Raw genomic sequence first — 21,476 nt, 5'->3', positions numbered from 1 at the left:
AACTGGAAATAATTCCTGCTTTTGTTTGACTATTATTGGATTTTTACCATGTACTTTACACATGTCTTAGCACAACATTCCTGGAACAGCTGCAAGTTGTCCAAAATATCTCTGCATTTGGACAAAATCGTCCAGTGTTTTAAATGCGACTCCAATCTTGATGCAACTACTTTGCCTTCTGGTGCAATGTAAGACTTTTGTTTTGACTTGGAGAGCTCTTGATGGTCTGGCACCAGACTATATCATAACAGGTCCCCATAACAGGATGAGGACAAAAGGAGACAAAAATGAAGACAAAACTAGACAAAAGTCTTTTGTTCAACACTTTTTGATGGACTCTGTGGTCTCTTTTAGAAGCATATTTAACTCACCAGCACCCCAAAAGTAACTGTCTTTATTTTTACAGTGCTGTTATTATGACATTTAACCACAAGCAGGTGGAATGCCTTTACATCTTGATCGTAATGATCTAACATTGAACGCGGTAGAAAAACAAAACAGGTGAATTTGCTTCAGTTGCTCAATGGAGTCATTTTAACACTTAAAAACATGAACTTTACAATATCAATAACCAACATTCAAAAGATTATACATTTTAATCACTGCTACTAATGAAATAAATTTGTAATATTCATGGAAGTAGTGAGATAATTTCTGTTGTTCCATTTCGTCGTATCCTCTTTAACCTGAGCTGGTCACAATACTGTATATTGGTCATAATTAGGTCTTGTTGCACACAAGTCAACATACATACCAATACATATATACAAACCTTATAAATACAAAATCTGGGCTGAATTGAGTAAGCATTAATTGTCTTACAAGAGTCCAGTCTTTTTGGTTTCTTCAAGGGAAACAACAAATAGTGCCGAGTCAGACTAAGGGAAGTCTGCATTATCCAATTAAAGTTCAAGAAAAATATGCTGGCCACCATTCAGTGTGACAGAGATGTTGGGCTGGGCATTTCTCCAAAGTGAGTCTCTGCCAACACAGACACGTCAGGTTCAATCTGAAAGATAGAGGTCAAAATTTGTTTATTCAACACAGTCAGGGGTTTAAAATTTTACTGAATCTTTTACTATCACAAGCAAACAGTAGAGTTATTCAAGTGTTGCCAATGACCAACATTCTGCATGTTTAATGTTTCTCTGGTTCAATACATCCAATACATGGAATATGTGGTGCAGCTGGCAGTACGGTTGCCTCGCAGGAAGAAGGTCTTGGGTCTGTTTTTCTTCTGCGTGGGTTCTCTCTGGATACTCCAGCTTCCTCCCACAGTCCAAAAACATGACTGTTTGCTTAAGTGGTTACTCTAAATGGCTATTAAGTCTGGAAGAGTGTGTGGCTGCTTGTTCTTTGTGTCTCTGAGTGGCACTGTGATGGACTGGTGATCTGTCCAGGGTGAACCCTCACCTCTCACTCAATGATCACTCTAAAACCTACAGGGAACTGTCCACCGAGGACCAAAACTGGACATCGTTTATTCACTGACCTGCTGATCTTTGTCCTTATCTTGCCGAGAAATTCTGTGTCTCTTCTTCTTCGGTCCGGCTGCATGATGGAGAGTTGCAGAGGAACCAGACAAACCATTGAGCCTTTCCTCATCGACTCCGGCAGCAGAATCCAAGTGGGCTCCAGGCTCTTCCTGAAGCCAGCAGAGAACATATAAATATAGGTCAATTCAATTATGTTACAACAATTGAAGTGTTTTGTCATGGTGAAAGTGGGATGGTCTCAAGCAAATTAATGTGCAGCATTTTGGCTTCAGAGTGACTGATCAGCTACAATATTTTTGTTCATACTGCAAATTTTTTGGCAATTCTGATATTTCTCAAGGACTACCAGATTAGTTTCGACTGCAGAGATTAGAAAGACAAAAATAATTCAGGGTTAAGTCTTTGTAAAATGTTTGCATTTTTTAAGACTTTATAGTTGGTGTTCAGGTATTTATCTTCTAGTCTTTCAATAATGCATATTATCAAGTGATATTTTAAAATGTCCTGTCAATTTTAAACATTTTTTTAAACTCAAAAACAAGACAGATCGCTGGATGAATGACTGCCCTAACATCAGAACTTAGCAAGTTTTCTGGGTGAAACCTTGTAATTATTTCAAAAAGTAATTTATCTTTTAAGTTTTAGTGAATGGATGACCAGAAAAATATTTTATTATGAAAAAACAAACACATGAATTTTTGAAATGAAAACAGAACTAAATTGCAGTGCAATAAACAAGATATAAGCTTATATTCTCTTGGATTGTTTCATTCTAAACAACTACTTTTAGCAATATTTCACTAATATGCATTTCCCATTTCAATCCCACTTTTATTACAAACTGAAGGGGCAGTTAATTCTGTAAGACTCCATCTCCGTAATTCTTACTTCAAGCAGTATGGTGAGCTGGGAATTTCTGTAATCATCTCCATGGGCATCTAAAGCTTTCATGAGGAACCTGCGGAAATCAGCAGAGCATTCAGGTAAGCCTTGAAGGTAGGTTCTGCAACAAAGCATAAAAACTTTATATAGACATTGAGTTTCATACCGTCGCTCTTTCTTCAAGCGTCGTGTAATTCTTTGCACTTGGTGAAGGCGACCCAGGATTTTTTGATTTACCTGAACATAACACGGATTGACAATAAGGCAACTCAAAATGCTTTACTTGGTTAAAATGAAAATAAAACAAACTGGAAAAACATTACAGTGGCAACGTAAAGGAAACCAATGAAAAGTTGAAAAATAAACTGTACACTTTATGACGTTCCAGTTGTTATTAATCAAAGGAAACTATAGACAGGTGGGTTTAAGCCTTGTAATTGTCTTTATGTTTCTCTGAGTTCATCACCGCACCCAGATTTCACTGGGTGGCACTGCATGGCTGTCAAGACACTTGATTCTTTTGTCACATTTTAAAGGAAATGCATTCAGGAAGTGACCCACAAACACACTACGCACACCTGTTCAATTTCCTTGCACCTCCTGCTCAGCACCAGACATTTCCTTTTGTCAAGAGCTCTCCTCTCTTCGTCTTCCTGAGCTGTGGTCTCTAGCAGCTCGCTGCCACCTGGATCTGGGTCAAGCTCCACCTGACAGAAAGAAATACAACAACAACAAAAAATCTATAAAATATCTATCTATCTATTTATCACAGAAGAAACTAATATTTATTAATACCTCTCCTGGTCCCAGCTCTACACCACCAGGCTCCAACTCAGCCTCCAGAATGTGTCCTCCAAAAAGAGGAGGTAGAGCCAACCCAGAGAAGTCCTCCATCATCTAAAGAGAACAAAAAACATCAACCCAACATCAAAACTGCGTTGAAAAATATTTTTAAAGATACAATACTTAAAAGGATGAGTGTGGCATCAATTTCAACTCATTAAGCTGGAAGATACATTTTCAATTGCTATATAAATCCCAGTAAATGTCAGTATAACCACCAGCCAGTAATTTCTGAGATTATAAACAGCATAGCCACGGCTGTAGCAGCAGCGGTTAAAAGCTGTTTCTTTCCCTTTAAACTTTCTATAAACTACATGAAACACCTCCGTTTACCTAAGTAAACTCTTTGGGGGGTAATCATTAACAAAACATTCAAATTGAATGAATTTAAAACAATAAGATCGTCAAAAAATAAAAATGGCTCAATCTCACCTCGTTTTGTGTTTATGTGCGACCGACGCAGAAATTATACGTCATTTAACCTTCTACTACATTTCCCATGAACACCCTCTGTCCTGACGCTACACCGGACATGATGGCAGGTACGTGTTTATTTTGTGGCTTTTCTAAACTTCATTTATTAAAGACAGCTTTAATAAATGCTGGTACTATTTATAGTACATTTGCTGTTAGAATCAAGACAAACCTTATATTGGCGTGACTTTAAAGCACAGGTAAGCTTTTGAAAGGGAAGGAAAATTCTGACCTTGAATGTGTTGCTAACATGAGCTAATTCTGCTAGCCACACCGCAGTTGATGCGAATTTTAAACACTGCCGTGGGTTTTCCTGCAGGAATTGGAGCTTTCCTGAAAAATGCTTGGAATAAGGAGCCAGTTATCCTGGTCTCCTGTGGGATTGGCCTTGTAGGTAAGCAAGAAGCCCAGGTGTACTGCACAGTATCAGCACAACACTGTTTTTTTTTTAATGTTCATCCAACTTTTAAATGATTACCGATTGTACTACTAATAAAATAAAGAGACTTATATTTTCTGCTATTGTAATCATGCACATTTACCAATAATCTGTATTTTCAGGTATTATTCTTCCATTCATCAGCCCCTATTCAAAATACGCAGGAATGATAAATCAAGTCACGCCATACAATTATCCAGGTAAACTCGTCATTTCACAGATGTCATGGTATAATTCTGTTTGTGAGTTGTGTGGAACAAGCTCTTGATATTTAAAAATGCTGATCAATAAAGTGTGTGTGTGTGTGTGTTTCTTAATCATTCCTTTTTAGTTCCTGTGAGGGATGATGGAAACATGCCTGATGTTCCCTCACATCCCTGTGAAGCTAAAGGAAGAAGCTTGGAATGGCTTAAAAAGCTATAAAATGAGCATTATACCTGTTGCTGCTCCTGTTTGTGTGTTTCTTCAGTTTGCCCAATTGTAATTGCATCACAGTAAAGATTCTATTTAATCCTACTGTTGTCAGATTGATTTGTTGTGTATCTGACAAACTGATAGGACAAAATAGTATAAATTAGCATTGAACAGAGAGAAAAAGAGTTTTCAGCCTTTCTTATTCCATTTTCTAACAGCTACATCTGAATGTGTTGTTTCTTTTAATGGAAAGCGAAAGACGTTTGCTTTGGTTTTAGGTGCAGATGACCAACTTCTGATTTGCTCATCCCAACTTTTTTTTTTTTTAAGATTTATGAGTTACTGATAAACATTCAAGTAAAGAAAAAATATGTTCAGTTCATACAAAGGCATACATCATCATCAACTAGAGATTTAAAACGCAATAAATTCACATTTCAGCAAACAAAGCTGAAAATTTAAATTTTATACATAAAAGCACATACATTAACTTAATGTTAAGTTCTGTGAAAATATCACTTTGCAAATATACTGTCAGCATTTATCATATAAACATTTATTTCACAGTATGTGAATAATCAGAAATCCATTGTTTTTCTTCATTAATCACAGTGTAATAATGTCATAGTACAGTTATATGCTGCCTGTGTGTCACTTCAGGAGTTCATGTTTAAGTTTTAATACTTTCACTTCAGTGGAGTAATTTTAAACTTGTGATCAGTTCAGTTGTAACAGGGAAAATAACAATGGTGACCAACAATAAATACTTAAAATTGTTAAATCCAAATACAAGCCAAGCTATGAGTTTCTGTTGATATTACAGACATATGCAGTTTAACACCATGATGGATCAGTTACAGCTGGTTTGTTACATGCATTTATATTTGCATGCGAGTATATTTAATAAAACAACAAATTCAACACAAATTGTTCTTTCCCCATTAAAAAACACATGGACATATTCACTGTTAAGCTTGATAAAAATGTGTAACAAATCCTAAGAATATATTTTTTATTTCAGTAAGATAATTTCTCTCTTGAAAATGTAAAATTAATCCAAATAGATTCAGTTGCTCTGCAATAAAAAGCAAAATTCAGAGACTATCAGTGCAAATTTTGAATTCCTAACAATTTGTTATGAAATAAAAGCAACCACAACATTATTTTAACATAAAGGTAGTCATGTAGTTTCTGGGAACTTGGAATGATTTTCATAGATAATAATATAACATGACATAGACCCAAATTTATGTTGCCTTGACACATAGCAATGAGGATGGTAAGAAAAATAAAAATTCTCATATTAAAGCTCACTAACAGAGAACTGCGACAGAGTGACCTCTTGGGGTCGCCACGTCTTCACAAGAGCTTTTCAACCGTAGCTACTATCTGTGTGTGAATTAAACGCATCGTGACATTCGGTGGAAGATTTGAGATGATGAAGGACAAACGTGATGCTAGAGAACCGTTTTTCTGCAACTTTATTGGAGTGTGTGGCATCAAGTACTCTTTGAAATATTATAACACTTTAACAAAAAGACTGATGGTCACAACCAATAAGCTGAAAATGTTGTCATGAGGTTTTGAAGGAGGATAATGTTCCAGAAATTATGATCAAATAAACACAGAAAACGCTCTTACTATGAGATTTAGCAACTGAAATATAAAGTGGTTTTATTTCAGAGCTTTGTAGACATCAAGACCTCTACAGGCTGCAAAAGGAAATTTAAAATGTCAACTACTTGCAGTCAGTCAGTGATTTTGTGTCGAAGCGGCTGAAAAACTAAAACATTCAACCAAAGTGAAAACGTTGCCATAAATGTGTTTTCATTGTAGCACGTGTTTTCTTGAAGAACGTAATTTTTCTGCAGTTTAGGTGTTACTTTCCTGTAACTTTCATCAGACTTACTGGCTGCTTTCCCAGAACTTTCTTGGTACTTTCCTTGAAATTCTCATGCAATGCATGTCTGAAATTTACTCTTTATTTTCAGGAACCTACAGGGAACCTTCCTTTAGCTTTACAAAAATACCGGTGACCTGAAAGAAACTAATTAGTTCCATTACATTTTGTGAAGAAAAAAAAGGTCTTAATTTACGCAAAGTATCATCTTGGGTAAAGTGACCTCAGATTTGGATGAATTATGCAGTGCTGCCACTTTTCAGCAACATTTACAAGCTAAAACAAGCAGTAAATCGTTTTGACATTCATTATTTTGTGTTGAAAATAATTTTGTGCTGTTATTGTTACACCTTACATCTTTAAGGTGCTGGAATGTCACAGTGACTGAATACAGAAGAGAATAATTTTTATTTTGCACAGAGGATGTTTTTATTCTCATATATCCTTGAATATGACTTCAGTTTGACAAATACTTGCTTAGACATAGGTCAACTTCCTGTATGCTTTCTCCTTCACTTTCTTTTGAAAACACTTCCACAGTGAGCTCAGTCATGTCCTCCTCCTTGGCTTTCACATCACTCTTTAAGATTCTGCTCAGTCTGACTCGTAAACACGTATCTACAATCAGCTAGTCTATAGATGGGGGAGAGCTTTAGATTTAGGTCTGAAAAGGAATCAAGACATAAAATCCAGACTAAAAATGCAAGCTCCTCGTTTCCTAAACTTTTAATCCTCCCCAACTTTCCATCTTCTAAATAAAAATTCACTTTTCCTTTTAACCTTCACCTGTTCAGCTCCACAGTGTGCAAGTTTATGAATACTGAATCGGAGCCACATTGTCATAGTTAAAAAAATAACGCTGAATGAGTTTCTGTTCTTTGCATCCTGATTCAAGGAAGCAAGTTAAAATAATCTGAAAACCTTCACAATCAACGACAAATAGAAAATGTTACAGCAGCAGAAACATTAGTGTTAACTGGAATTAAGATTTGTGCGTTTAGTCACTTCCTATTTATGGTTATCAAAATTTAAACAAACCAACTTATTGTCTCAGTTTCATTAAAATATGCCCTGTGCTTTATCTAAACAATTAACTTTATAAAATAAAAATTAAAAGCATTTAAATGCCGTCTTTCACTAAAATGCAACAAACATGGAAGCTTTTTTGAAAAATATTTAGCGCTGCAGAGAAGGAGCCGGTCCTCGTCCCAATTATACTTCTGTGGTCGATGTGTGAAACCTTATGTGACAGGATCCAGTCCATGTTGCACCAGAACTTTAACACTTTTCTGAATATGGCACAAAATAAAAATAAGAAACAAAAGGCAACCTTCACATCTTAGAGCTAACCACAGCTTAGTCACATTTCTGAAGAGTAAAATGCAGCATGATGCTCTCAAACAGAAACAAATTTACTATTTATCTTAATTGGCACATTTCTGTTGCACTGCATTTCCATGTCTTACAATTAAATCAAAATCAAATAAACATTTTCTTTTTTTTTTTTTTTTTTTTTAGCTAAAAAGCATATTTGTTTTGAACATTGTACACAAACATTTTACATGATTCAACTGAGAAAAAAAAAAGACAAAAGTTAATCACAGTTTGCAAGCACAGTGTGCAGCTTCCAGGACTGAACCTGAGGCTCGATGAACAGATGAACAGCAACGTCACTCGATTATGGGAGCCGAGCGATCGTTGGTGACCGTTTTTCTGAGGCGGACGTGAGCAAAGGGATTGGACCTGAAACAAGACAGTTTTCAGTTAGTTTATTAATAAACTTGTACGCTCTGACAGAACGTGGAAAACTAGCTTCTTGGTCACAGGATTATGAAAACATCACTCATTACATACTGGGTAGAGTCAGTCACAGATTGTACAGATTCACACAAGACGTTTATATTTTTTTTGCAAGCTGCGTTATATTTATTTTCAGTTTCTAAATTAAACTTTAGTTTCTCCAAACATTACCTGGTGGGTGATGGTGGTGAAGCTCTTAAGTCTGATGTGATCTGCAAACCAGAAGAAACTTGTCGTCAAAAACTAGAAAACACGAGGCTGTGAAGCTCTACAATTTAAACGCCTCACCTTGTTGCTGTCGGCCATGCTGTAGGGGCGCGGACGGAAGGTGCTGACCCTCTGAGGAGGGAGGGAGCGCTCCTCCTCAGACTCGGGGGTGAGGGCAGGGAGACCTGCAGACACCAGCTTGTCAAGTTGTCCGGTGCTGGTGCTGTTAGCCTTCGATAGCAAGAGAGAGCTACAGAGGAATGTCAAATGGAGAAGAAAGAATGACATGAGGAGGCAAAATGAAACCAGAGAAATGTTGATATTGAGTAAAATCGTCAACAAACTTTTGGAAATTGGAAAAAAAGTTTTGGGCTGAAGATGACAGAAAGGAAAAAATGAACCAAAATCTATTATATAACCTGGTTTTCTGTGCTGCTTTTGTTATGGAAGATGTTCAGATCAAATGCAAGGTTTAACATCAAAATGAGCAACAATTACATTTGAACCAAACACATAAATGACATAATATTGCAGCTAAACTGAAAATAGAAACTAGTGAACAGGAATAGGGAAACTCCATTGTCATCATTGATGCCAAATGTCTGGAGAAATCTTTGCTTTCTGTCTTCGTACCCCTCACGGTGATCCCTTCTGCTGTGCTGCGGTTGGGTGTAGGAGAAAGGGAACCAGCCTTTCCTGGAAAAAAAGTCAATATTTGAGGCAGACTGACAAGCCAAACAGCAGAGGATGTTTTTTAATGAACATACAAGCAACCAAGCACAACAAATACACTCAAAAACAAGTTTTCTATTGCTTTTTTAAAAAGTCAAATCAATGGAAAATGCTTCTCGGTTCCAATTAAGGCTTAATTTAATAACTATTTCTGTGATTAAAGAGTCCTGGCAACATTTAATCCTTAGTTCAAAATCTTGGATACTTAGCCTAGACAGATCTGAACAGGATAGTTTCTTTTGTTAAAAAAAAATTACATTTTGCATTTTGTTTGTACTTCCATTTGGGTCTCTACTGTTACTAAAAAAAAACGCCCAAGCACATAAAAAACCACCCAGGTGTTTGCTGGCAATAGGTTGATGTTTTATGGTGTCTGGAAAATGAGCCATTTTAAAAACCTCCAGATTGTTAAGTGACATTCGCCATTAGCAACCCCAGCCAAGCCCAGCCCTGTTACCTAGCAACCCCCGCCAAGCCCAGCCCTGTTGCCTAGCAACCCCCGCCTGTTGCCTAGCAACTCAAATGGAGCTCCAGCATGTTTTTGCCAACTGGTTTTACTTCTGGAAAAGACGAGTGTTTTTCAAAAATATTCGGTTGTATAATTGTGAATCTGTGTAAACGTTGAGTTAGGGGGTGTGGCCAGCAGCAGCTGATCAGGATTTAAAGTGACAAGACGCCATAAAACGTCTCATTCTGAAAAGAGGTCAAAATACACATAACTGACCAGACTGACATCTGATTATCTAAGCAAAAAATGTTATGAACATGTTCTGTATGGACCACAGACCTATTCCAACCTGTTCCAGGAAGCATAACAAGTCGCCTTTAAACAGTAGAAACTTTATCAGTTTTTTTGTGAAGCGGCAGAGCGTCATACCGTCCGGTGCGTTCGTTTTGACCGTAGTGCCACCCATCTCTGGGCTCAGAGATGAGGAGGGTGATGTTATCCCCGGGCAGGAAGTGAAGTAAGCAAGCCCCGCCTCCTAAACTTCCTCCAGCACCGTCCAACGCTCCAGGTGTGTGAGCGAACAAGGCCTCCACATGGGTCACTCCAGATAACGGAAGCACTCTGGGAAGACTGGAGCCTGGCAAAGAGTAAGATGGAGAAATTAGAAGGAAGATTCAAGGGAAGGGTGGATTTTTTTTAAAATTATTTTTAATTAATATTGTCATTATTTTTCAATATTTAGCTTATAATTATCCAAAGAAACTCCTGATAGCTTATAATTAAATATTGCTTAGTTTTAATTAGCTACAGTAGTAGTTTTAGTTTTTTTCACACTTTGGTTAATTTTTAGGCGCAGAATTCAAAACGGCAAAGTAACTTCTCCTGTTCCCCGATTGGCCCAGTGGAAAATTTACTGCAGGAAATTAAGCGAAGGGAAGAAAACCCAGATGGTGCTGTAAATGAGATTTGTTTTGAGCACAGGAAGCAATGGGCAGGCTAGTCGATTTCAGTTTTTGTTATTTTGTTAACTTCAGTTTGGGGACCAAACAAACATGCAGCAAATTAAAACCAGCATCTTACCCTGAAAGCCACCCAGCCTCATTTCACTGACTGGTCTCCTTGGCAGAGGCAGTGTTGCGGTAGCAGAAACGTCCCCAGATTTCAGCAGCCAGGGGTTGTGTGACTGAGACAGCGTGTGGCTCCCGCCGGGTCCGACCTGCTGGTGCAGCAGCTGTACCGGGGTCAAAGCCCTGGAGAGAGGAGCGCTGTGGGACAGCGGTGGACTGTGGGGGGCGCTGTGCAGGATGGGGAGGGTCATGCCCTGAGAGGAGCTGCTGCTCTGAGAGATTTGACTGAGGGACATCACTGTGGAAGGGATGAGGCTTGGGGACAGGTTGGACGTGTTGGAGGCCAGGAGGAGAGAGGTGGCAGTGTCAGATGCTGATGGGCCGCCATCGGAGAGGGGGCTCACTGAGGTGCTTAGGGGGGTGCTGGTGTGCTGAGGAGAAGCTCCCCGAGAAGACCCAGGAGCAGGAGCAGCTGCAGCGGTGGAAGAGGCAGTGCGGAAAGCGTGAGGGGAGCCCTGAGGAGGACCAGAGTCGCTGTGGGAGGAGGAGGAAGAAGGGAGCGATCGCTGCTGCTGCTGCTGCTGCTGCTGCTGCTGCTGTTGCTGCTGCTGCTGCTGCTGCTGTTGCTGCTGCGGCTGCTGGGAGCGGCTTGAGTCTCCATTCAGCAGAGGAGGAACCTCCTGGACGGAAACTCGCTGAAAATCAAACAACACTGCATGAAAACTAGAGAAGAAGAAGCAGAAATGCCATTCATTTTGTTCCTTTACAGCACGTGTGTCAAACTCAAGGCCTGGGGGTCAAATCTGGCTCACCATAGCTTTTTATGTGGCCCTCTAGACTCCAGATTACATCAATAAGTCCTTCCAGTTTTTCACAAATACCCAAAATTCACACAAAATCGACGGTTCCCAACTTATTTTCTGGTTTTACTGACATTTTTTCTCAAAACTGGCCAAAAACTTTGGGTTTAACTCGTGGTTGCCTCATCCTCACTTGATGTCAAGTTATATATGTGACAGATACAGCAAATAATAAAAGGTCACATTTAATATATATTAGCTCAAATATCTTAGAAATTCCTTACAAATATTTCTAAATTATCACCACAAAAGCTATGATTTTGATTGCAAAAAAAACACAAAAACAATCACAAAGTCCTGGTTCGGCTGATCAGTGTGAAAGGATGTTCAACATAATTTCACTTGAATGCTGAAACAGCTATTTGTAAATATTTTAACAATTTAATGGTTTTTATCAATATATTCTGGAACAACCGGCTCCTTAAAAACATTCAGATTTTTGATACGGCCCAAAATGAAAATGAGTTTGACACCGCTGGTTTACAGTTTCGTTGGACAGTTACTTCTGAGTACAAGAAGACAGACGTCGACAGAGACAGACTTTATTGTCTTTCACTTAAAATTTTGCTGCAATTCTCCAACAATAAATAAATAAGTAAATAAATAATAATGAAAAGCTTAGTAGTCTCATGGAATGAGGGATAAAGTCGAGGAAGCTGACAAAATTTAAAAATATACACATATTTTTTTATTTATCTATTAAGGCTATTTGATTGGGAACAATGTATAATAACAAAGGGCTGGACAGTAAATCAGTAGAAATATATGTCACAATAAACACAGGATTAATATCAATAGATAATACATCTGATAGAATATTGAATATTCAATATATAGAATATTTTCACTGAACTCCAATCCAGAACCGCACTGCAGCCTGGGAGATGTAGGCAGAGGAAAGACTTTAGCTGCTCAACCTCTCAGCCAGCCGAGCAAGGTTGGTGGAATCAACTAAACTCACTCTCTCTTTGGTTACCTAGCAACAACTTGCTGAGTAACTTGTGGTTACCTAGCAACGAGCTGTTGAGTAACTTGAGCAGCAGAAGTTTCAGGTTTTGCCACTGAGCCTCGCAATTGCTTAAAAATTATTTTTTTTAAAACGGCGTGGAGTGAAAACTGGATTAAAGTGGACGGGTCACATCACATGTTTGTAATATTTAAAACAAAATACTAATCAATAATTATCTATCACAAATTATCAACATTAGCTGACATGAAACGTTTATATTGTGATAAGTTTTTTTTTTTTAGACGTATTTTCCAGTAGCTCACAATAACATAGACAAACTGAATGAAAAAGCGCTCCCATGCCTGTAGCATGAGCTAATTTCCAATACTTTTTCCTATGGGCTTTTACAAACGCTATAAGATACTACTAAGAAATAGAATAGTAGTAAACAAGTAAAACAAGTAAAGGTAATCTAAACAACATAAACAGAATCATATGAAGCAGAAGGAGTAAAATGTTTCAAACATAAAACAGTGCTATTTTTGACACAATCAGAGGTTGTTTTATTTTAAACATATTTAAATTGACAGTAAGTGAGTTCCAACCCAAGAATTAGGCTTTGAGAAGAAGAAGAAGAAGAAGAAAACAAAACAAGATCTGACCTGCTCTGGTTGAGCGGTACCCAGCTTGGTGTGACGGAGGACCTCAGCTATCCCAGCAGCCCCTGGGGTTTGCGGCGCGGTGTGACGCAGCAGGTTGAGGGCCCGCTCCGGGAGCTTCGTGGGCTGAGAACATGACTGTTGCCAGGACGACAGTTTCTGCGACAGAAGCTCTCTCACCTGGATCGCATCAGAAAACACCTTTCAAAGCAGAGCTCAACGTTTTATTTTCCACTTCCACTTGGTCAACTGTTTCTAAAAACAGTAAAAGCGTTTCACAAAACCGACATGTTTTTTGGAAAATCCCTCTTTTGGTGTGTGGAAAATGACCTGTTTCAAAAACCTCCTGATTGTTAAGTCACAATCCACTGGCACTACGCCGTTACTTAGCAACCCCAGCCCGTCACCTAGCAACCCAAGTGGAGCTCTAGCATGTTTGGTCTGCTGGTTTTTACCGCTTTATGTGGTGAACAATGGCTGCTGGAAAAGACAAGTGTTTTGCTGTTGACTTCCTATTCAGAAACTAGTTGCTGATTTTTTGTGTTGGTTGTGCAGGAGGCTCCACTTCTGCTTTTCAAAAATGTACGGTTATAAAATTGCTAATCTGTTTGCAGCCATTTTCAAGTGCGAGTGTAAAAGTTGAGAACTGACCAGATTAAAATCTCATTGTCTAAGAATCATTTTGTTCAAGAAATGCAATAAACCTATTTTGTAGCTCATAGGCCTACCCTAACCTGTTCAATTAAGCATGATCAGTCACTTTTGTTTGACCTACCACGTAAAAGTGAAAGTGGATTTGCTTTTTGAGGCAGACAGAAAGGAAAATCTATTAAGTGAATTTTCAGAAATATGAAAACATCTGTGTTTGAGTGAGGACAGGTATAAAAACACACAGTGGTAAATAAACGTGAGCAGGTCACCTTGGAGTGGTAGTTAATGAGCAGCTTGGTGACGCAGCACTGTCTGTCCACCAGGAAGCAGTATCTTCTTCTCTCCTCTGTAAGTGCAGACTTGTAGCCTGTCGCCACCAGCGCGTCCAGCTCGCCTTGTCGACGACTCATCAGCTCCACAAACTGAAGCAAAAGCCAACAGATTTCACCTTAAGCCTCAGTATATGCATGCATTTCAAATAATAATAAAAAACAAACTTTAATGTCAACTATAAATAAAAAGGCAGGTCTTTCATTTATCGCTTCATTGAAGTGTTTACAAAATATTAGTTTTTTAATTTATTTCTCAGAAAGAAATTATTGAATTGCACTCAAACACCAACATAAACAAAACAAATTTTACTCAGTAAACAAAAGAAAGCAACAAAAATGTGTTTTCCAGTTTCCTCCTAATGGTGCCACCTCTTTTAAAATGGGTCTGAAGAATCAGCTGTAGTCTCTGGGTTGCTTCTCTGAGGTTCTAAGTTTAGGTGTAATGCTTTTACAGGTCAGAAATGTAATTAAGAGCTTGACCTGGCAAATCCCTAAACATTTCCAGCAGGATTTTAAAGTGAACTTTGACGATATCTGGTAACCAGAGCAGAGACTTTATGACATGAGGAAACCTTATTTAAGGTGCAGAGAAACATTGCTGGATGTGATGAATCTGTGTGTGTGTCCTAATTTATTCCTCACCAGAAACAGTATATATTTACACTAACGTTTAAAAATGTTTTCTACTGTATTTTTATTAGCTTAATTCTTCAGTATAACTAAATATATATTTAACATATTCATGTTAAACATGTTAGAAAAAATACAGGTTTTGTTCTGAGTTTCTTGTTTCCTGTAAATCCAGCTGAATATGATTGTTTTTAAATCATATCCTGGCCCACTTCGCACAGAATCACTCGCCTAATTCTGATTTATAATCTGTGGTAATGCTGAGAAATGTTTAGGATTTGTGAATGAGGGCTTTGTCTCCCTAATAAACTTTGCTTTGCAGCTTTTCAGGAACCAATTTAGACCCAGTTAGGGCTGTAAATGTCGCTTTACCTGCATCTCTCTGTCTCCATATTTGTTTGGGTGACGGCTGCCCTGGCTCTTCCTGCGGAGTTTCTTCAGCTGGGACTGACAGCGCTCGATCGACTCCGACTGAGACCTTCGCTCACTCTGGTACTTCTTTAGAGTGGCCTGAAAACAGAGGCAGAGACAGGAGACACACACATTTAAAAATATATATCTATATAAACTCATATCTGTCTGCAATGATGCCAGCCTGTCAGTATGTGATTAAGTGAAGTTTTGTGCACCCTCTAGTAGTTTCTGACAATATTTTTTCTGTTTAAAACTGTGTAAAATACACACATTGTGCCTCATTATGACAAGGCAAAAACTGTTTGGTTTGTTTTTTAAAAAGATAGGTTGTTAAGTCAAGTACATAAGAAATTGTGCTTCGGTTTTCAAATGCTCACATTTCTATTATTCTCAACAATCAAAATAAACAACATTACTCCTGTTATTTCTGAGGAGATTCTGAAAAATGGGTTTATTATTCAGAGCTATCAACAATAACAGATCAGTAATCTCCAAATAATCTATTTATAGGTGAAAAACAGATTTTCACATTTTTCAACGTTTTCAAAAAGTATCCATACAAGAAGAAGAAAGCAAAAAAAAGTAACAACTACCAGGGTTTAGTGTATTATAAGCCTGGCGGGCCACCAGGCCTTACTTGTGCCCCCACCAGGCTTAGCACTGTTTATTTATTTTAGTATTTTTAGTGACTGTCTTTTTTAAGATTTTATAGTTAGTGTTCAGGTGTTAATCTTCCAATAACACATAATTATCAAGCGATATTTTCAAATTTCATATCAACTTTAACCATTTTTTAACTCCAAAACCCAGCGGACCGCTGGATGAATGACTTCTGCCCTGGTGCCCCGAGCTCCGGGCTTAGCAAGTTTTCGTGGCTTTGCTTCTTGAATAATTAAAAAGCAAAAGCATGAACTCACTGTGAGGTATTTAATGTCCAACTCCAGCTTCTGCTCCAGCTGGGCAAGCATCTCAGAGTGAAACAGTTTCAGCTGCAACGAAGCAAAGCAACAAGTTTGTTAAATGTCACAAGCATTTTACCAGAGAAATGTTTGCCTGTCAAAGATTTTAAGCATATTTATTCAAAAAACTATACTTTTGTCCTTTTTCAGATGGTGGTTAAACAGTGCTAAATAAAAGTAGTCTTGTTGTTTGTCAATAACGAGGATTGATTTCCTCACCACGTCCTCCAGCTGCACCTGAATCTGCCTGTGAACCTCGGCCATCTGAAACAGCGTGTCCCCTAAACAGCAAAAACAGACTGTCAACATAATGCAGGTTACACACAAAACAGAGATGCATTATCTAATGGAGTTAAACACTTAAATATGAAAATAAAAATCCAAACAGTAAACTGGTTCTATAGCCTCTCATATCTTGGGATGGTTGAATTTCTGTTCACAAACAGCAGCTGGTGCTGATGAGATGAAATAGAAATGTTGTCATTGTGTTGCACTGCTATAGAAAATTAAAAAACTGAATTATCAATTGATCATATTTACACACCAGTGTGAGCACTGCAGCACAGAAAACCCGTTGCAGGAAGTTAGAAAAGAAGCATTTTATGAATTATATGACCAACAATTAATCACTAACTGGAGTACACAGACTTAAAAGAAAAGGCAATTTGCTGAAAGGGCAATATTCTCAGACCAGTAATTAAGCCACAACTGTACAAATAATCTGTACAATTTACAGTTAAGACAAAACAGAAACCTTTGTCTGTAACATTTCTATCCAGAACTTCTTTAGAGGCAGTTTTAATTTCAGCTGCTTCAAATTCTGTGAAATAAATCTCTTCTACTAACCACCTTCTGCTATCCAATTATTGATAGGTTAATCTAATCAAATAATCTGCAGATTAGCTCTACGCTGTGTTGATGTGAAGTCAAGCAGAAAGGACTGAGCTTTTCACATGTTGATGTTTAGCTGCAGATGCATCTTTTACCATGAATGATCAAGTGTTCAGTAAAAGAAAACTATGTTGTTGCAGTTTTATTTTCATACAATTGACGGATTAATTGTTGGAATAATCAATAGAATAATCGATAAGCTGCAGCCCTAACCTAGATGGACCAATAAGCTGTGCTTTTAGTTTAACTATAAAATTATTTATTATATATTCAGATTTTATTATATTATTTCTGTGTAAGATTTTCATAATTTTAGCAAAAATAGTGATTCATGTTTTATTTTATCTAGGTACTTTTACATTTTTATTAAAAATATGATCTTTGTATTTCTACATTTACTGGTTATGTTTCCAGAGCTTTATCTTTAGTAACAAAAGTCATTTTTGTCACTAAGCTGTCCAGTTAAAGTTCTTCTTTGCTCCACTTTGTTTTGGTTCCAATAAAAAGACCCGAAAGTTAATTTTTACAGTGTAATGTGGACAAACTCAGTCTCCAACAGAACCTCTCCAAAGCAGCCCGACAGGCCAGTCAGGAAGCACCAGAAGTCGTTGCTCTGACACAGTTTCTCATGAACAAAGTGTCGGTCAGTGCTCGTCCCTCCCGCAGTCACACGGCGCTGTAGTATGTGGTCGCTGGCAGCTCGCCCTCCGACACTCCTGCCTGCCTCCCCCGCCGTTTTCAGCATTACAATGAGATCATGTGGTGTTGTTAATCTCCCAACAATGGCTCTACTCTCTCCCTTTCCCCTCTGTTTTCCTCAGAGTTTCCCCATCTCACAAACACTCCCTACGTGACGATCTACTCCGGTTTAACGATCAAAAACTCCACCGGGTTCTTCAGCTGCAGACTCACCCAGCTCCTTGGAGCCCTGGCTGTCACTGGCCAGCTCCCCGAGCTTCACTAGAGCATCAAAGTAGCCTTTTGCAGCCACCGTCACTCCTGCAGCACACAGAGTGAATGTCAGCCTATAAATGCTGAATGATTCTGACACATCCCAGGAAAATGGACCAACCTGTCAGAGCTTTCTCATAGTGTTTTCCCATGGTGACAAAGTTCTTCAGACTGGGGTTGAACTGGTCCAGGATGCCCTGTTAGCACAAAAAACTGATTTCTTAAAGGGGAAGTTCAGGATTTTTAGGGTGAGGATCTGAATAGTCAATACCCGATCAGCAGGAGAATGTAAAGCTCATCTTCTTTCAGTAAACCCAGATAAGTTGGAAGCAGAGGCCAAATCTCTAAAGTTTTAAAATGACGACAATCTAAAAAAAGGTTTGGGACTAGAAATAAAATGTTTAATTTGATTTTCACCGATTAGCCAACTAGCCTGAATGTGGTACAATTACATGTTGCAGCCTGTACTTTTAAAGAACTTAAACTGTCCTGGATCTTTGGAGGCAACTTTACAGAACCTTAGTTTAGTTTGCACAATTAAAATACAGATCAAAGATATTAGTAAAAAAATATTAATGATAGCAATGCAGGAAGAGGCAAAAGCCCGACTAGTGTAGAAAAAATACGTATTAAATCCAACAACCTTCATCAATTGATCATAAATTCATGAAATACAATCATATGGAGAAAATATGTGAAAACACGTCTACAAAGTATTAATGGGATTTTCAGTAGAATATGAAACTATTAAATGTCTCACATACCAGGTATTTTTTTATTTTTTATTTTACTGAGTTTACTGGTTATTTACCCAGAACTTACTGGCCAGTTCTTAAGATCTTACTGGTCCCTTTTTTAGAATATGCTGTCTGGTTTCCTGGAAGTTATGAGCTATTTTCATAAAACTTTTAAGGAACTTGATGCTCACTTTACCAGAATCTATCAAACATTACCTAAAAAACTAAAAGTCTCTTTCTAGATTCTCAAAATCTTAATTATTAACTACTTATTACCCTGGACCTAAACAGGTACGTTCCCAAAACATAGGGGTTATGTTTGTGGGTAAGAAATTGTCACAAAATTTATTACAATAAATTATAATATTGTCATTTTGAGACTATTTTCAATTAATAATGATGCAAGTTTGCCCCCTCGAAGACCAATAAACGTTAAATTTGTACAGATCACTCCACACATGAGCTGGAAAACATTTTAAACATCCAAAATAAAGCACAGCAAGCAAAAACAACTAATAAAACGAATCATCCGAATGGAAATTATTTAGCTAATGTTAATTTATTATGCGACAAATTTCTTATTGTGAGAAGCTTGCCAACAGATTCCATGAAGGTTTCAGGAAAACACTGTAAAACTGGAACCAAATATAAAAGGTGATGCAGTTATACCTTGTAGACATTTTCTGTCATCTTGTTGATCTCTTCAGTTCGAGACATTGTTGCCGTTTGTGGTTTGGTTCTCCTTTTTCTCGGTTGCTCGACTGTCTAAACTTCACAGATGATCTGAAAAAGAAGAGATGAACTTAAATCCAGAGACGTCTAAAGCATCTCCTACGAATCTACCAAAGAAACTTTTTCGGTTTCTCCTCGTAAATATCCCGACTTTTCTCTTTAAGGAGGGATTTAAACGGGAGAGCTGCCACTGGAGCCATCAAAACAAGCGACAGGCAGCGTCTTGGGTTTCATCTGAGGACAATTTTATTTTCACACGGATCCCATCTCTGTTTTTCTGCATTATCACTTCACAACCCAAATATTTCTCCAAGATTCATGTGCCAATCGAGTTCAGATGAGAACAATGGGCTCCTCCAGTCCGAGTCACAGGTGTCAGAGCGCTGAACAAACAGGCGACGTCTACGTTTCCTGTGCAGAGTGGGGGAACGAGCCGCCCAGAGGGGTCAGAGGATTTCCAGTCTGGACTGAATGGCAAAAAGACTCACCCGGTTTTCCCTGCGCACCCCTCCTTTGTAATCACAGCGAGATTACAGAGAAAATGTTGACCCAGATCAACTAATGCTACAGGACACAAAGAAAACATTTCCACAGTCTTGCTCATTAGGGCCACCCTGGTGAAGTCTGTGGTTTCTAATTGGGGGAGAAAAAAAAAGGTGGAGAAGTGGGAGCTTTGGTCAAAGTATGTCCTTTTTATATAAGTGAAATGGACGAAGCTTTTAGGTGAGGATATTCTAGCTTCGTTGGGGTTAAATCTGAGAAATAAAGTGCTGCTTGTTTCAGGATCCGACAGGAAAGGTCTGCAGGTGGTTGGGAAGTGATACAGAAGATGCATTCATGTGATTTTTCTTCAAAAAGAGAAAAGCAGCTTGATTTAGGTGCATGGTTATAAACTAAAACTAAAATATGTAGCTTTTGGATGAATTAACTTCATGCGTTTTCTGATCAGAATGCACACGCTAAGCCACTGACAGTAACAGTAAGAAATTCATGCACAAGATTTATGCAAAAATCACTAGTAATTTGGAGATATTGCTTCCAACTTTTCATTTTCTACTATACCTTTCCGTGAGATATTCATGCATTTACATTTTGCACCATCAAACGATGTTTTCGTATTAAAGCAAGAGCAGCGAATTGCGCTTAAATCCGTTGTTTTTGCACCTGAGGCTGCATAAGTACATCAAAAATGTTGCTGCAAATAAACCTGCTTCTTCTACTCATTAAGACAGCTGTGCAGGAAATGTTTGAAGAAACTATTTAAACACATTTTTTTAAAACTTTTTCAGAGAACTAAAAGCTGATCTCCAGCTTTGAGCTCAAGAACTGAACTGCAATAATAAAAGAAGAAGTTACATACCTTTTCTGGGTTCTTTGTAGGAAATGAAAAAAGCTTGCAGCATGTCTTCTAGGGGTTTAATGAGCTATAACTCCCCCTCTTTTCTTCCTATTAGACTACTTTCCCTCTCCGTCAGTTTGTGGGGGGTTGTTTCATCCAGCAGAGCACTAAATCTCACCTCCCCTCCACCTCCTTTTTTCACATGGCCTTCTCCTTTCCTCTTTTTTTCTCCCCTGCCTTTGCCTCTCTTTTTTCTCCCGGGAATTGGGGTCAGATATTCGGTGCCATTCAGTACCTTTTCCTCATTACTGAGCCGATTATCAACATGCCTTCACGCCTGCAGAGAGAGAGAGAGAGAAAGAGAGAGAGAGAGAAAACTGACCAGAGAGCCACAACCAAAACCTGCACCAGTACAACCAGCAACCCAGCCGTTGGAAACCCCAGTCAGCCTCCCATTCTCTGAGTCCCCCTCTCTCACTTGGGCAGAATAACAATGAGCCAATGGGACTTCATCTGAATAGCAGCAGGAGGAGAATAATGACTTGAACTTTTTAAGCCAAAGACAGAGAGAGCAGCAGAGCCGGGCCTATCGCCGGCCCACATACAGCCGGCCCATCACACATTCCTGCTCCATGCGCCGGGAGGAGGAGGAGGAGGAGGAGGAGGAGGA

General features: G+C 38.4%; 3 protein-coding genes across 7 annotated transcripts; 1 reads left to right on the top strand and 2 right to left on the bottom strand.

Moving 5' to 3' along the window:
• Nucleotides 1-375: 375 nt before the first annotated feature.
• Nucleotides 376-3,743, bottom strand: tfpt (TCF3 (E2A) fusion partner). Of its 3 annotated transcripts, none has more exons than XM_015042338.1 (7): nucleotides 3,654-3,743; nucleotides 3,174-3,275; nucleotides 2,957-3,085; nucleotides 2,545-2,615; nucleotides 2,385-2,454; nucleotides 1,493-1,645; nucleotides 376-1,009 (listed from the first exon to the last, which is right to left on the bottom strand). In XM_015042338.1, the coding sequence occupies exons 2-7, from the start codon at nucleotides 3,273-3,275 to the stop codon at nucleotides 935-937; spliced, it is 600 nt and encodes a 199-aa protein (XP_014897824.1). In that variant the 5' UTR covers nucleotides 3,654-3,743; the 3' UTR covers nucleotides 376-934. The 3 variants fall into 3 exon arrangements, with proteins under 3 accessions (XP_014897824.1, XP_014897825.1, XP_014897826.1); XM_015042339.1 differs by lacking the exon at nucleotides 3,654-3,743 and adding an exon at nucleotides 3,555-3,577; XM_015042340.1 differs by lacking the exon at nucleotides 3,654-3,743 and adding an exon at nucleotides 3,395-3,494.
• ndufa3 (NADH:ubiquinone oxidoreductase subunit A3) lies at nucleotides 3,681-4,650 on the top strand. The gene is made up of 4 exons (XM_015042341.1): nucleotides 3,681-3,763; nucleotides 4,015-4,089; nucleotides 4,257-4,334; nucleotides 4,466-4,650. The coding sequence occupies exons 1-4, from the start codon at nucleotides 3,721-3,723 to the stop codon at nucleotides 4,555-4,557; spliced, it is 288 nt and encodes a 95-aa protein (XP_014897827.1). The 5' UTR covers nucleotides 3,681-3,720; the 3' UTR covers nucleotides 4,558-4,650.
• Nucleotides 4,651-8,003: 3,353 nt separating this feature from the next.
• Nucleotides 8,004-21,278, bottom strand: LOC106953508 (brain-specific angiogenesis inhibitor 1-associated protein 2). Of its 3 annotated transcripts, none has more exons than XM_015042331.1 (16): nucleotides 20,828-21,278; nucleotides 19,405-19,518; nucleotides 18,120-18,195; nucleotides 17,960-18,046; nucleotides 16,376-16,437; nucleotides 16,115-16,186; nucleotides 15,156-15,293; nucleotides 14,091-14,243; nucleotides 13,174-13,350; nucleotides 11,344-11,397; nucleotides 10,716-11,283; nucleotides 10,065-10,272; nucleotides 9,089-9,151; nucleotides 8,537-8,705; nucleotides 8,420-8,460; nucleotides 8,004-8,191 (listed from the first exon to the last, which is right to left on the bottom strand). In XM_015042331.1, exons 2-16 carry the CDS (start codon nucleotides 19,450-19,452, stop codon nucleotides 8,119-8,121), a joined length of 1,989 nt encoding a protein of 662 aa, XP_014897817.1. In that variant the 5' UTR covers nucleotides 19,453-19,518; nucleotides 20,828-21,278; the 3' UTR covers nucleotides 8,004-8,118. The 3 variants fall into 3 exon arrangements, with proteins under 3 accessions (XP_014897817.1, XP_014897818.1, XP_014897816.1); XM_015042332.1 differs by having other exon boundaries at nucleotides 10,716-11,280; XM_015042330.1 differs by having other exon boundaries at nucleotides 10,716-11,397.
• Nucleotides 21,279-21,476: the final 198 nt, after the last annotated feature.

The sequence above is a fragment of the Poecilia latipinna genome, unplaced genomic scaffold (genome assembly GCF_001443285.1).
Source record: "Poecilia latipinna isolate Pla-1442-1.1 unplaced genomic scaffold, P_latipinna-1.0 Scaffold586, whole genome shotgun sequence".
In the NCBI taxonomy this organism is placed as follows: Eukaryota; Metazoa; Chordata; class Actinopteri; order Cyprinodontiformes; family Poeciliidae; genus Poecilia; species Poecilia latipinna.
The sequence above is the reverse complement of the archived record's forward strand: the minus strand, read 5'-3'. Positions and strand labels throughout refer to the sequence as shown.

Excerpts from the sequence above, each read along its gene's own strand:
- tfpt (XM_015042338.1), bottom strand. The coding sequence starts at position 3,275 with ATGATGGAGGACTTCTCTGGGTTGGCTCTACCTCCTCTTTTTGGAGGA. Across the intron at positions 3,086-3,173 it reads TAGAGCTGGGACCAGGAGAG|GTGGAGCTTGACCCAGATCC; the intron begins GTATTAATAAAT and ends TCTTTCTGTCAG. Across the intron at positions 1,646-2,384 it reads AGCTCACCATACTGCTTGAA|GAAGAGCCTGGAGCCCACTT; the intron begins GTAAGAATTACG and ends TGCTGGCTTCAG.
- LOC106953508 (XM_015042330.1), bottom strand. The coding sequence starts at position 19,452 with ATGTCTCGAACTGAAGAGATCAACAAGATGACAGAAAATGTCTACAAG. Across the intron at positions 14,244-15,155 it reads ATGGAGACAGAGAGATGCAG|TTTGTGGAGCTGATGAGTCG; the intron begins GTAAAGCGACAT and ends CTTTTGCTTCAG. Across the intron at positions 13,351-14,090 it reads TCATTAACTACCACTCCAAG|GTGAGAGAGCTTCTGTCGCA; the intron begins GTGACCTGCTCA and ends GATGCGATCCAG.
- ndufa3 (XM_015042341.1), top strand. The coding sequence starts at position 3,721 with ATGAACACCCTCTGTCCTGACGCTACACCGGACATGATGGCAG. Across the intron at positions 3,764-4,014 it reads TACACCGGACATGATGGCAG|GAATTGGAGCTTTCCTGAAA; the intron begins GTACGTGTTTAT and ends GTTTTCCTGCAG. Across the intron at positions 4,090-4,256 it reads CTGTGGGATTGGCCTTGTAG|GTATTATTCTTCCATTCATC; the intron begins GTAAGCAAGAAG and ends CTGTATTTTCAG.